The sequence below is a fragment of the Melitaea cinxia genome, chromosome 1 (genome assembly GCF_905220565.1).
Source record: "Melitaea cinxia chromosome 1, ilMelCinx1.1, whole genome shotgun sequence".
In the NCBI taxonomy this organism is placed as follows: Eukaryota; Metazoa; Arthropoda; class Insecta; order Lepidoptera; family Nymphalidae; genus Melitaea; species Melitaea cinxia.
In genome coordinates this window covers 961,275-973,976 of record NC_059394.1, presented here as the reverse complement: position 1 = coordinate 973,976, position 12,702 = coordinate 961,275, and the positions used below count along the sequence as shown (strand labels likewise).

The following is a 12,702-nucleotide window of genomic DNA, read 5'->3' as shown; positions in this document are numbered from 1 at the left end:
CTGTTCTTTAAAATCAATCCCAAATCACTTAAAAAGTATAATATAACAATAACATAGACGATATTAAATCTCGGTCTTAGGCACCGCGCGCGAGTATGTGTGTAATGATTGTCTGCGCGAGTACACGGAGGTTAATTCACTCTCACATTTACATATCTTGTTTAAATTTTAAATAATTAATGAAACAGTTTTTTATTCATCCATTCAAATTCAAATACACTTTTTGATGTTGTAGTGGATTTCACTTGATGTAAATACAGATTTTTATATACTAATTGAGTAATTCAATTACCTTATTTAATTTTAATTTGATATGGTAGAAATTGATCTAATTAGGTACCTATTTAATTTAATTTTTTATTGCTTGTTATATATTATTATTTCTTTCCAGTTTGGATGTCTGTCCTTGTGGTTCTCGGTTATCCTAAATACCTGATAGCGATTGATACTCATAGTAGGGAACATATCCGCCAACCCGCATTGGCGCAGCGTGGTGGATTAAGGTCCAATCATTTTCCTAGATGGAGAAAGAGGCCTATGTCCAACCTTGAGATATTAAAGGATGAATGTGTAAGAATATATTAAGATTTTTATTTATATATAAGATTACATAAATAAAAGTAAATGTTCGATATATTAGTATTTATTTACAATTATAAATTACAAGTGTGTCAATTAAAATCTATTACCTATATAAAATTTAATTGAGATCAACGCAATATATTTATTATGTCTATACAGTATCACAATTACTTTGGTAACAGCTACAACTAGTTATAAGTAAAATTATTTTAATTTTAAGTTACATAAAAAAAATCACAAATTATAAATTATTAGCTACGCCTCGTGGTCTTAGCCGCGTAACTTCCAATCCCGTGGGAACGTTGGGATAATAATCTCCACCTTAACGTACCAAGTTTTATCATAATCGGTTTTTGTAATTATTGCGTGAAATACTACAATTAATATACAATCATCATATCAAAAATTTCGATCTAGCGGGTACATCGTTCCATAGCTTAATTGGCTAGAGCACCGACACGGTCAGTCGGGGATGCAGGTTCGATCCCCGCTGGAACGGTCGATTTTTGTTATGATATAAAAAAAGGTTTACAAATATACAATTAAAAAAATTCATTTATAATATTGTTAAGATGATAATTACGTTTTTTTTTTCAACACAAAATTATTTTAGAAAGATTTGCTTCAGCTGTTGTTGTATACCAACTAAGTTGGCAAACAAGCGTACGGCTCACCTGATGGTAAGCGATTACTGTAACCTATAGACGCCTGAAACACCAGAGGCATCGCAAGCGCATTGCCTTTCCTACCCCGAACCCTCCCCAGAAGATCTATAACATTACGAACCTTTTTTTCCATAATGACTTTACATTATTCTCATTTCAATTAATTTTATTAAAAAATGTATTATGTTATTTGTATACGATTAAAGGTCACAATTGTATTTTGATAAAATATTATTTTAATATGAAGTGATATATTTACCATATCCAAAAGGGAGAATTGTAATTTAAGATATATTAACGACTCACGCGATTATTGTATTACATCAAATCTATTAAATTACATTTTTAAAAATAATAATAAGAATAAGATAAATTACATTAAACTAAAAAAAACTTAAGTATATATACATATACATTATAACTAAAAAATATTATTAAAAGGAGTCCCTATATTCCAGTTATATCAAAAATATAAATTAAGTCAGTGCTCTAATCTTCCGAAATCCAATAAATTTGTGATTCCTACAAGATTTATTACGCGATATTCAATTCGTAAAGTAATCAAAAGTCAGTGAACATAGTTTACATACCATCGAGCTGTTTGCTGGTTGTTTATCAAAATTACCTTGATATAATCATATTACGAGATTATTATCAAAATAAATATTATTCAGACAAAAATTAATTTACAACACCAGTAGATTAAGATATTAGCATCAATGTCAGAATGAAAGTCGGGAACGAAATAAATATTTATCATAAAATTATTAAGAAAAAATTAAAAACATCATAGAAATAGAACAATAGTTCGATTTAAAATAACGACTTTGCATACGACGGGAATTTTAAACTCCACTTATTAATTACAATTAACTCCTGCACAATTACTATAACTGACATTTTTCTTAATAGTGACCGAACGCAATTTAAAACACGAAATTAGTAGAATTTAAGAAATCCTTCATTATATCCTAACTTACTAATAATTAAGGAATCCTAATAATCGCAACTAAAGCGATTCATAACGTACTAACGAGCTCCAGACTCTCATTGATCATGTTCTGAGCTTTCTCGTCTTCATTCGCATCCGGGTCGTAGTCGAGTAGCGTATATTCGGTGTGAATGCTGCTACTGTCTTCGCTGTCATTCACGTTGAAGTACGTAACGGTCGCGTAGCAGACCGGTCTGGTCTGGGCGGGACTGCTACGAGTCGAATCGTACGCAGAGTCTGAGCGAGCCGAACTCACGCACGACTCGTTGTAGCTCCGTAGACTATCGTTGTGCGAGTCGTAGCTGTTGTAACTGCTGTAGTAGGAGTTCTCGTACGACTCGTTCGAGATGTTCAGGGGTGGGAGGGAAGTCCTACACGGGCAGAAGCGTTGGAGGTCTATCTCGGGCCGCGCGTCCACTGTACCGCTAAACGATGGAGAGCGGACCAGTGCTGGCGACACGCGATTTCGAGTCGCCTTCTTGTTATTATTCCGTTTGAACAGCTTGAAAGCCTGTAAAAAAACAAATTATTAGTAACAAGTTAATCTGATTTATATTCCAAGTTATTTTATAGTTAAGATCGAATGTAAAGATAATATAAATGAGTGGAACAAAAACATATTTACATACTATACAATAAAATAACATTTTTTTCATCGTATAATATCATCTAAAATATACAAATATTATGTTGTTATATTTAGTTACACAAATCGTAATTCGGTATCGGGTATCGGTATTTCATGCAATTCCAACACGCCGCCATCGAGAGCAGATCGAATTTATTTCTCGGGTAACATTTTGTAAATCGCTTTTCAGCACCGGGGTAAAGTGATTTTATTATTTGTAACCAATACGTACCGACATTTCGAATCGTAGAAATATTATTACCATAATATACGTTTTCCAAGATGCTAGAAAATTATTTATATACTAAGAATTGAAAAATTAAATATATATATGAATGTTTAGTTACATTTTTCGTTAAACTGTTTTATACTGCATAAATTACACGCGAAATATATTTCATTGTTAAATAGATAGAAATATAGATAGATAAAAAATATTGCACAAAACTAAAAGATTTACATTAAACAGTAATTTAAGCATACATTTTGTATTAGCTATAAGATATTTGTATATGTGTGAAAAGTCAAATAGTGTAAGCTATATAACAGTTAGTGTAAGTGATTTTTTAAGCGTTTTAATTTTTATATAGTTTTATTATATAACATAATAATTATGTTTGCTCGCAAAGGAAAAAAGGCCAATTAAATGCGCGGTATCAAAGATCATAAGATCTCAATCAAAGACAAACAATCAAGACCACAAAACAAGCATCAGCTTTGGATTAAATCAAGAATCATCAAAATCAGTATACCCAGTGAAAAGTTACTTAGTATAATACAACGTAAGTCGATGACACGCAGCTCATTTTGATTATTAAAAAAAAAAACCATAAAAATCGGTCCAACCAGTCAAATGTTCTGAGGTAATATCCAAAAAATATATACAATCGAATTAAGAGCCTCCTCCTTTTTCGGAAGTCGGTTAGCAAACTAAAGCGTAGTTTATTATCATAAATACAGTGAAAACATTACTATTCACTATTTAATTACAACAAATATCGTCTTATCAGATAAAAGGTGAATGTAGTACAACAATATGGGTCAATAGACAACCAAGGGCGTATCGAGCGACCCCACGTCCATAAAAAAATAGATTCCAATTTTACCGATGACCATGGCCTATCCGACAGCAAAAAAAAAACATCGATAACCCTTCATTTCATTAGTTTTAAAGGTGTCAGAAGAGCGTATATAAATTAAGAATATATAAGAGATATTGATTGGTGCGATCAGAGTACAATTTGCGTTAAATTAAAAATCGTCAAATACAATTAGTAAGTTGTAATGGTGCCAGAAGAGTATGTACATATAATTTTTTCAAATGTCAGGTAAAACAGAGAACACACAAAAGAAATTTATCAGTGCGGTCGAGATTGCAATCTTCGTTTAATTTTAAAGACTATTAATTTTAGTACATTTAAGGTATTGTAATTATATACAAATATGTTATGAGAAAACGATCAAAAATATATATTTACAATAAAACATAAGCGACATTAATAAAAACAATTAAAATCATACACCACTACTGCTTTTCTTGTAAATATATCTTTTATGGAATATAAAAGTAATAAAAATAATGTGTTTATATATTATTATTCGAAGTCAAGCTCAAAAAGAAAAAAAAATGTTAAATTTTTCTCATTCCTTTAAGAGTTTCAATTTTAATAAGCCTCAATAATGGTTACCGAAAGCCTTAATCATTAACGTTTTCTACTATTTCTATACACTACTTTTAGGAATAAATAGATCGTTGTTAGGTTGACAATTTAATTAAATTTAACTGGCGCGAACAAGTCGGCAACTTTCTCGAATATTTGATAAATAAATTATTGACATTTATTGGCATTAATAGTTATTTTTTTTTAAATTATCGACTGAAATAAATAAAAAACAAAACTCAACGTAAAATTCCTTATACTATCACGAAACATTTAAAGATAAATATAATATAAAGAATTCTAAATAGACTTTATAAAGATCTAAAAGAAAAATACGTTCCTGCAACATTCCACAGTGTATGACTGCGATTATTGCATTTGAAATTTAATAACGCGTTTGGCGCCGAGCGGGCTGCGACATGCCGCGCGCCTATACTTCGACATAATATTAATTTATATTATATTTACCACCTCACGAGTGCTTTATTAAAATATTTTGGAACGAAGTTCCTTATGGGGAGGGGTACCCTAGCCGGTAAAAACGTCCGTAACGTTAACAAAAGCGTAATATTTTGCGTCTAATGTACGTGATGACTGTTATTATTATTGCAGTTTGCTATTATCATTATATCATTCGATAATTATTATATATTTTTTATAAGTCATTCTAAATAAAATAAAGGTGTTATCAATAAAAAGTTAATAATAAAAAAATGTATATTTTTTTCTATAAAATCAAGCTTAGCATATATTTAACTAATTAAAATTAACTAATTATATAATATAAAGGTGATATAAACGAGACTTAAAAATTAGTTTGCCAAAGAAATTTCACTTCTGACATGTATACTTTGTATGCAAGCACTTTTTTGCATGAGAACATACATCATTATCAGATACAAATTTAATATGTATGTCATGATGTCAACAAAGTAATTGCATAAAGAGATTGTTGAAATAGCTTTGTTCTATTTAGTGTTTAATTATTTTCTCGTTGACACGAACTAATGCCAAGTGATCTATTTGCTTTATCTCTATTATCATAGAAATGTAGGACTCGATAGATGAAAACATAAATTACTTTGACAATATTACGTGACCTAAAATATACACAGTCATACCTACACATATTTAAAAAAATTAAGTTACATAATTTTGTTAAACAATAAAAATTTTACTTAGTGTTTAAAAAAATGGGTGTCTTTTAGACCCCACGATTGAAGTAAAACTTCTTTAGCTCCATCTAACTTGCATCTACCTCTCAACTTCCGTTCGCTTCGCCCTATCACACTTTTCGTAACACTCGTCACGCATTCACCAGCTTACTCCCCAAGTCAAGCGTGCGTAAAGAAGTTTTAATTCAAAAAAATTGTATGTGAAAAAAAATCTTCCGTTTTCGTTTCTTAATTCAAAAAAAAAAAATCTTATTGTGACCTTCATAGTTCTTACGTATGTTTTACGTAAATTTATTTATTCTCATGATTTTGTATGTTTATCTTATTCTTCAGTATGTGTATGTATATGTGCTTTTATGTATTTATAATTCTATTTATATTTATCTACTTTTTCTTTTCTTTTTTTACTAGGTAAAAGTGTTTGATTATATTTATGCAAGAAGTAATAAATAAATAAAAAAATAAAAATAAAAACTTTATCAATAATTAATTTCTCTTTAAAATAATAACTAATTAACCATACTAGTTAGTAACTTCGCTTCATATATTCACTATCAATCAGGCCTTGGGCGTACCCACAGGTATACGTAATACACTGAGTCCAATGTGTAAAGGGTACTTTAACCCTGTCCTAATAAACCCTTCATCGCCTGCGACGAAACTCGCGCCCTATTACACTTCGTTGAAACTTTAATATTGTACACTCATCTACAACGATAGACAGTACAAAATATTTATTTAATTATATGTATTATCTCTAAACACAAATAATACAATTTTGTTCATTTATGTATAGAAATTAAAAATAATTGCAAAAATGTATGTACACCCGTTATTTCTGAGTGCGCCAAATTAAACAAATCTCTTTTTTGCGTGCAATTATTGTTAAGCTAAGATTTGTACTTAAGGAAATTAAAAAAGTGACATATTTATGTACACAAATAAATAAAATTGGACTGTCTGTTTGTAATATTAAAATAACTGCTTTTTACTAAATACATATGGATGGTATACACGGTAAATATACAAAAAAAAAACATTTTTTACAATTTTCGTCTGTCTGTCTGTCTGTCTGTTTGTTTGTTTGTTTCGGCTGATCTCTGAAACGGCTGGACCGATTTTGATGGGACTTTCACTGGCAGATAGTTGATGTAACGTTAAGTAGTTCGCCTAGTTAACTAGTTTTGTAATATTAAATTTTTAAATCATTCGTATAAAATACTAATCAAATTCTTATGATTTTTTCTTTAAATAACAAAATACAAGCCAATTTTCTATACTTTATTAATCAATAAATAAATGAAAAACTTTTCAAATACAACGGTCATAGCTAGCTTTCGCCTATTGCAGTCCACTGCTGAACATAGGCCTCCCAAGTTTTTTCCAATAAAAAAGGAATAATCAAAATCTTCGAATAAAAAAGGAATAATTCAAATCTTTTCTCGATTTTTCTCGCGCCTTTGATGCCATTAATATAGGCTTGCTTCTAGCAAAACTACGATTTTATGGACTGGAGGAGGCCGTTGTCTCATGGTTCGCAAGCTATTTACAAGATAGACATCAAATCGTAGAAATTAGAAATGAGAGGGAGAATGTCATTTGGTCGCAGCACAGCCCCCTTGTTAGAGGAGTTCCTCAGGGATCTATACTTGGACCCATATTGTTCAGCATATATTCGGGAGACGTAATTAAATCTATACGAAACTGTAGGTATCACATATATGCTGATGATATACAAATCTACCTATCGTTCAAGCCACATGAGTTGGAAAAATCATTGGAATTAATTAACAGTGACCTAGAACGCATTTTTGACTGGTCGAAATCCAATGCGCTGGTTTTGAACCCAAATAAAACAAAATACATAGTCCTTGGCACCCGTCACCAAGTGCAGTTAGTGAAGAGCAAAGCCCCTTCTCTCGAAATAAACGGTAGCAGGATTGAGGGTGTATGTGAAGTACGGAACCTTGGACTATTGTTGGACGAGAATATGCGATTCGAATCGCACGTGTCTAATATAGTACGAACTTGTTTTTATAGGCTTAAAGTTTTATATCGCATCAGGGATTCTCTTGATGAAAATTTGCGCATAGCACTATGTGAGACACTAGTACTCTCTAAGTTTAACTACATAGATGTCGTTATAGGGCCACGACTACTAGAGAGAACAAAAAAGTCCATACAAAGGGTTCAAAACGCCTGTGCACGCTACTGCTTCTACATACCGCGGCGAGATCATGTCACTTCTTACCTGAATCAGGCGTCCATTTTGAAAATGGAGAACCGTAGGCGATTACACTTAGCCACAATGTTATTTGGAGTCATTAAGCATGGCGTACCTACGTATCTGGTTGACAAACTTGAGTGGAGACGCAACGTTAACACCGCGCACTGCACAAGGTCATCTCAGTATGCCCTGAGCTTGCCCATGCACCGTACAGCCGCTTTTCGCGGTAGCTTTAAATATGCTGCAACTAAGTGTTGGAATAACTTGCCACCACCGCTACGTAATTTAACAACCAAATCAAGTTTTAAAAAAGTCTATAAAAGAATCTTACTTCTAGGGCAACAAAATATTTAAAATTATAGTCTGATCATGGCAAACGTGATAAATTATATATATTCATTATCAACTTAGCAGCATTCGTTGATTTGGTCACAAGTGCTCAGTACTATTGTGGGTCATCGTATTATATAATTGTATGTGTGTGTGTATGTGTTCATGTATATCTGTATTGTCATGTAGGTCATATTTTGTCTTTAATATGTCACATATTATAATTTATTGTTTTCCTTAGTGTATTTATTATATATTAGTATAATTATTAATAATTAATATTTGTTTAAATTTAATTTCGCATTATTATTATTTAATTGTCCTTTTTACTATTGCCGCCAAAATGGGAAAACGAATGGTGGTCCTGAAAACCAGTGTCAGGGCTTTTAGTCCTGAGAATAGCTGAGGTCCCACCTTTTTGTGAGACACACTGTTGCCGCGCTACTATCTTCTTTTATCGTCTATTTTTTATTTTATTCTATTTTTTTTTTGTTTTTTTATTACTCACATAATGTATTAGACCTAAGACTTTGACTGTAATGCCTGCCTCTGATGTTATATGTATATGCATATATTGTGTATGTTAGGAGCAGTGTGTTTTGCAAATAAAGTTATTATTATTATTATTATTATTATTATTATTAAAATCGGTTCATAGACAACGAAGTTATCCCCGAACATACATATATATACGGTCGAATTGTGTAACATCCTCCTTTTCTGAATTCAGTTAAAAAGCCTATTTAACAAAGTAAATTCGAAAAATTTTATACTAAATTAAAGTTGTAATTTGTATAACAACGTGTTTAACTGTACTCTCTAAGTAGGTTAAGCGCGACTTAATCCCTCGAGGTACCACCTTACTTAGCTATTCTACTTGCTTAATAATAATTACAACACGTCCATCTTATAAGAACAAACATCATAGCAGCGACGTTTGGGAGACTTGAACTCGTCACGAAATTAAATTAAAATATTTATTTCGTCACAAGGTACAACCCACACATAGCGAAAGTCACAAAATTATCTAATTCTCAAAAAATGTAACTGAAACATAAAAAAAGGAAACAAAAATCCAATCAATATAAAAACTAAAGACATATTAGGGTAGCGACATCACAAAGATAGGGAACGTACCGAGGGCTATCCAGCAACCTTGACTTGTAAGTCAAGTTGTATATTTAGTGCACAATAAATAAATACATAATAATACGAAATACTATACTATACGAGCTACGCCTCTCGATTTTGCCCGTATAACTTCCGATACATTGGTAAAGTCGGAATAAAATATATCATTTTTATCTCCAGTTATGCACTTCCTAAGCTTATTACAATCAATTCATGACTTTTTATGTAAATAAATAAATAATTGTGTTTGCTCGCAAACGAAAAAAAAACCGACATCAATTACATCGACAAGTAATACAACGTAGATCGACGAAAAAATAGTCAAGCAACTACGCGTTATCAAAGATTACTCAAAAAGTAGTTATCAGATCTCGATAAAATTTATATGTGACCACATGATAAGCATCAGCTTTCGTTTAATTTAAAAATTATTAAAATCGGTACACCCAGTAAAAAGTTATTACGGATTTTCGAGAATTTCCCTCGATTTCTCTGGGATCCCATCATCAGATCCTGTTTTCCTTATCACGGTACCAAACTAGGGATATCCCCTTTCCAACAAAAAAAGAATTATCAAAATCGGTACGTCCAGTAGAAAGTTATGCGCTATAATACAACGTAGGTCGACGAAAAAAGCGTCAAGTAAAAACGCATTATAAGATACAACTCGAAAAGTAGTTGTTAGATCTCAAATAAATTTAAATGGGACCAATTGGCATACACCACCTTTCGATTAAAACAAAATTTGTCGAAATCGGTCTACCCTGTCAAAAGTTCTGATGTAACATACATAAAAAAAAAAAAAAAAAATACTGTCGAATTGAGAACCGCCTCCTTTTTTGGAAGTCGGTTAATAAATATTAACTATATATTGACGAGACTTTCACTGGCAGATAGCTGGTGTATAAGGAGTAACTTAGGCTACTTTTATTTTAGTTAAATTTTGTAACTGCGAACCGAACAATATCTATTTTGTTAAATTCCGCGCGGACGAAGTCGCGGGCACAGCTAGTTGAGAATATAAATTCTGTTAAAAACTGAGAAGAAGCTAGACAGTTACATTTTTAAAACTGTTAATACACTATTTATAATCGTAAGTACCCATTCGTACGGTGTATTTGAATTATAATATAAAGAGGGTGGTCGATATAGCGTGACCACGTGTGCGGACAGGAAACGCGCAAAATAACACCACTAACGGACTTTTGTACCTTGAAGGGTTGACGTGCTAACCTGTTGAACGCTTGTGTTACGTGTAGCGTGGCATAGGAATATTTTCATTTTGTGTTTTTGATGTTTTTGATTTAACCGTTTTAGATATTTAGATAGTTACAGATAGACGCGTAACTTATTTTAATTTTTTAAGTTATAGCCAACTGACGCACATATTTACATATATTTTTAATTCATACAAATAATTAATAATTAATCAGTCAGTTCATAGTTTGCATGTAATTTTTCCTCTTATTAAAATTAATAACGGACTATTTATTGTTTTCTAATGTTTACGCGAATTTCACTCATTGAAATGAAACAACTTTTTCGGAGTCCTCCCGTGACCACGGTTGCTGTAAAGTATCCGAAACGTCGGGCATCTAAAAGAGTTAATAATCCGCGATAAAATCCGAAAAAGTTATTTCATTTCAACGGACTATTTAAATTAAATTAAATCACGTGTGTTACGATTATTAAATACACAATAAACAAAGGCTACACCATTATAAAGTTACTTTTTTTTAAATTATAATAATAAAAATAAAATTACATAATAATTATACGATTAAAATAATCCTAATTTTCTAAATACTATTTCACCGTGTATTTACTTTAAAACTATAATGTTTAAAGTGGAATGATATAATTTTGAAATCTAATTGAAATTCCAATTTCAGGCAACGCATATGCTTTACTTCATATATTTCAAACACGTCGGTATTCTCACTAAAATTCACAAAGTGCTTTCACGTTTTATTTAAATGTGTATGTGTTTTATGTTTAGGGTTTAAGTGTGGTTGTAATATACCTATTATTATTACGGTCTTCAAAATTTGATTGATATTGTAGTCTCAACCGTACACATTAATCTCGTAAAGGTCTTCTCTATTTTACAGGATATTGGCGAAGTCATACGCACTACTTCCAAAACCAATTGAATATTGGAATACTAATATTGGTAACTTTTATATAGTGTGTACCTATTGCGTTATTATATTGTAATCTACACAATACGATTATGTAAAACTAATTATGCTAAGGATACACAAATCGATGGCTCCTAAGTATACTGAGTCAACTCTACTTCTAATAACTTTATTTTTTTGTTACATAGGTAGATAGGAAGTGAAGTAAATGTTATTAATATCTTAAAAAAATTAAATAGTCAAAAGTTGTTAGTTGACTCAGTGTACTTAGGAGCCATCGAAATGATCTCAAGACGAGAACAATGTGTAATAGAGTGGTGAGGCGAAGTGATTTACTGTTACATCTTTCTGACAAAAGTGATTTACTTAAACTAGTAATTAAATGAAAATTAGTAGTACGTTTGACAAAAACAATTACAATAATAATGTTCGTGTATGTTATTATACAACTAGGTCGGCAAACAAGCGTAAGGCTCACCTGTTGGCAAGCGATTATGGCAGCTTATAGACGCCCACTACTCTAAAAGGATCGCAAGCGCGTTGCCGACTCTACCCCCAATCCCCCCAAAATCTTTGGTCACCTTACTCACCAACTGGATCACAACATTGCTTTAGAGTAGTGTTATTTAACTGTGGTCTTCTGTAAGGTCAAGGTACTATGCGCCAGTCGGGCTGCTCTATATTTTGAGCAGGAAATTTCCTGCTGTGCCCTACCTCAGTTAGGAAAGGTAAAGAAAGGTTTAGAAAGGAGTATGTAGCGTCCTTATTATGTTAAAGCAATGTCTTCCAGGCAACCTTTATTATTAGTAATTTAGAATAAAAGTTTTGGGAAGAGTCTGTATACATATAAACCAATTTTATAAATTAAACCAAACGCGGGTTGAGTCACGATGGATGTTGAGGCTCTCATCCCGTCTCAAGTGTCGCCGAATAACACTTGAAATAACTTTTATATTTGAAATTCAGCATATCTAACATCAATACCCGTCCTTTATACCGGGATAGCTAACGGTAGGTTTATATTCGAAGCGGTAATGACATTTTAAGTACTCATTTTCATTTCGCACTCAACGTAAAAAGGCTACATCTAGCAAAATCCTGCATGTTTCAAAATACATTCGAAGGCATATACGATCCAGCCTGTAACACCTCAGTGCTGGGCATGGGTCTC

At 31.8% G+C, this 12,702-nt stretch overlaps 1 protein-coding gene across 1 annotated transcript in view; it reads right to left on the bottom strand.

Annotated features, from left to right (window-relative positions):
* Window positions 1–2,266: 2,266 nt before the first annotated feature.
* The window catches only part of LOC123666389, a 56,530-nt gene continuing 46,094 nt past the window's right edge, over window positions 2,267–12,702 (bottom strand). Inside the window, exon 2 of the mRNA XM_045600767.1 lies at window positions 2,267–2,749. Coding sequence (XP_045456723.1) covers window positions 2,267–2,749 — 483 coding nt within the window. The remainder of the gene's footprint in view (window positions 2,750–12,702) is intronic.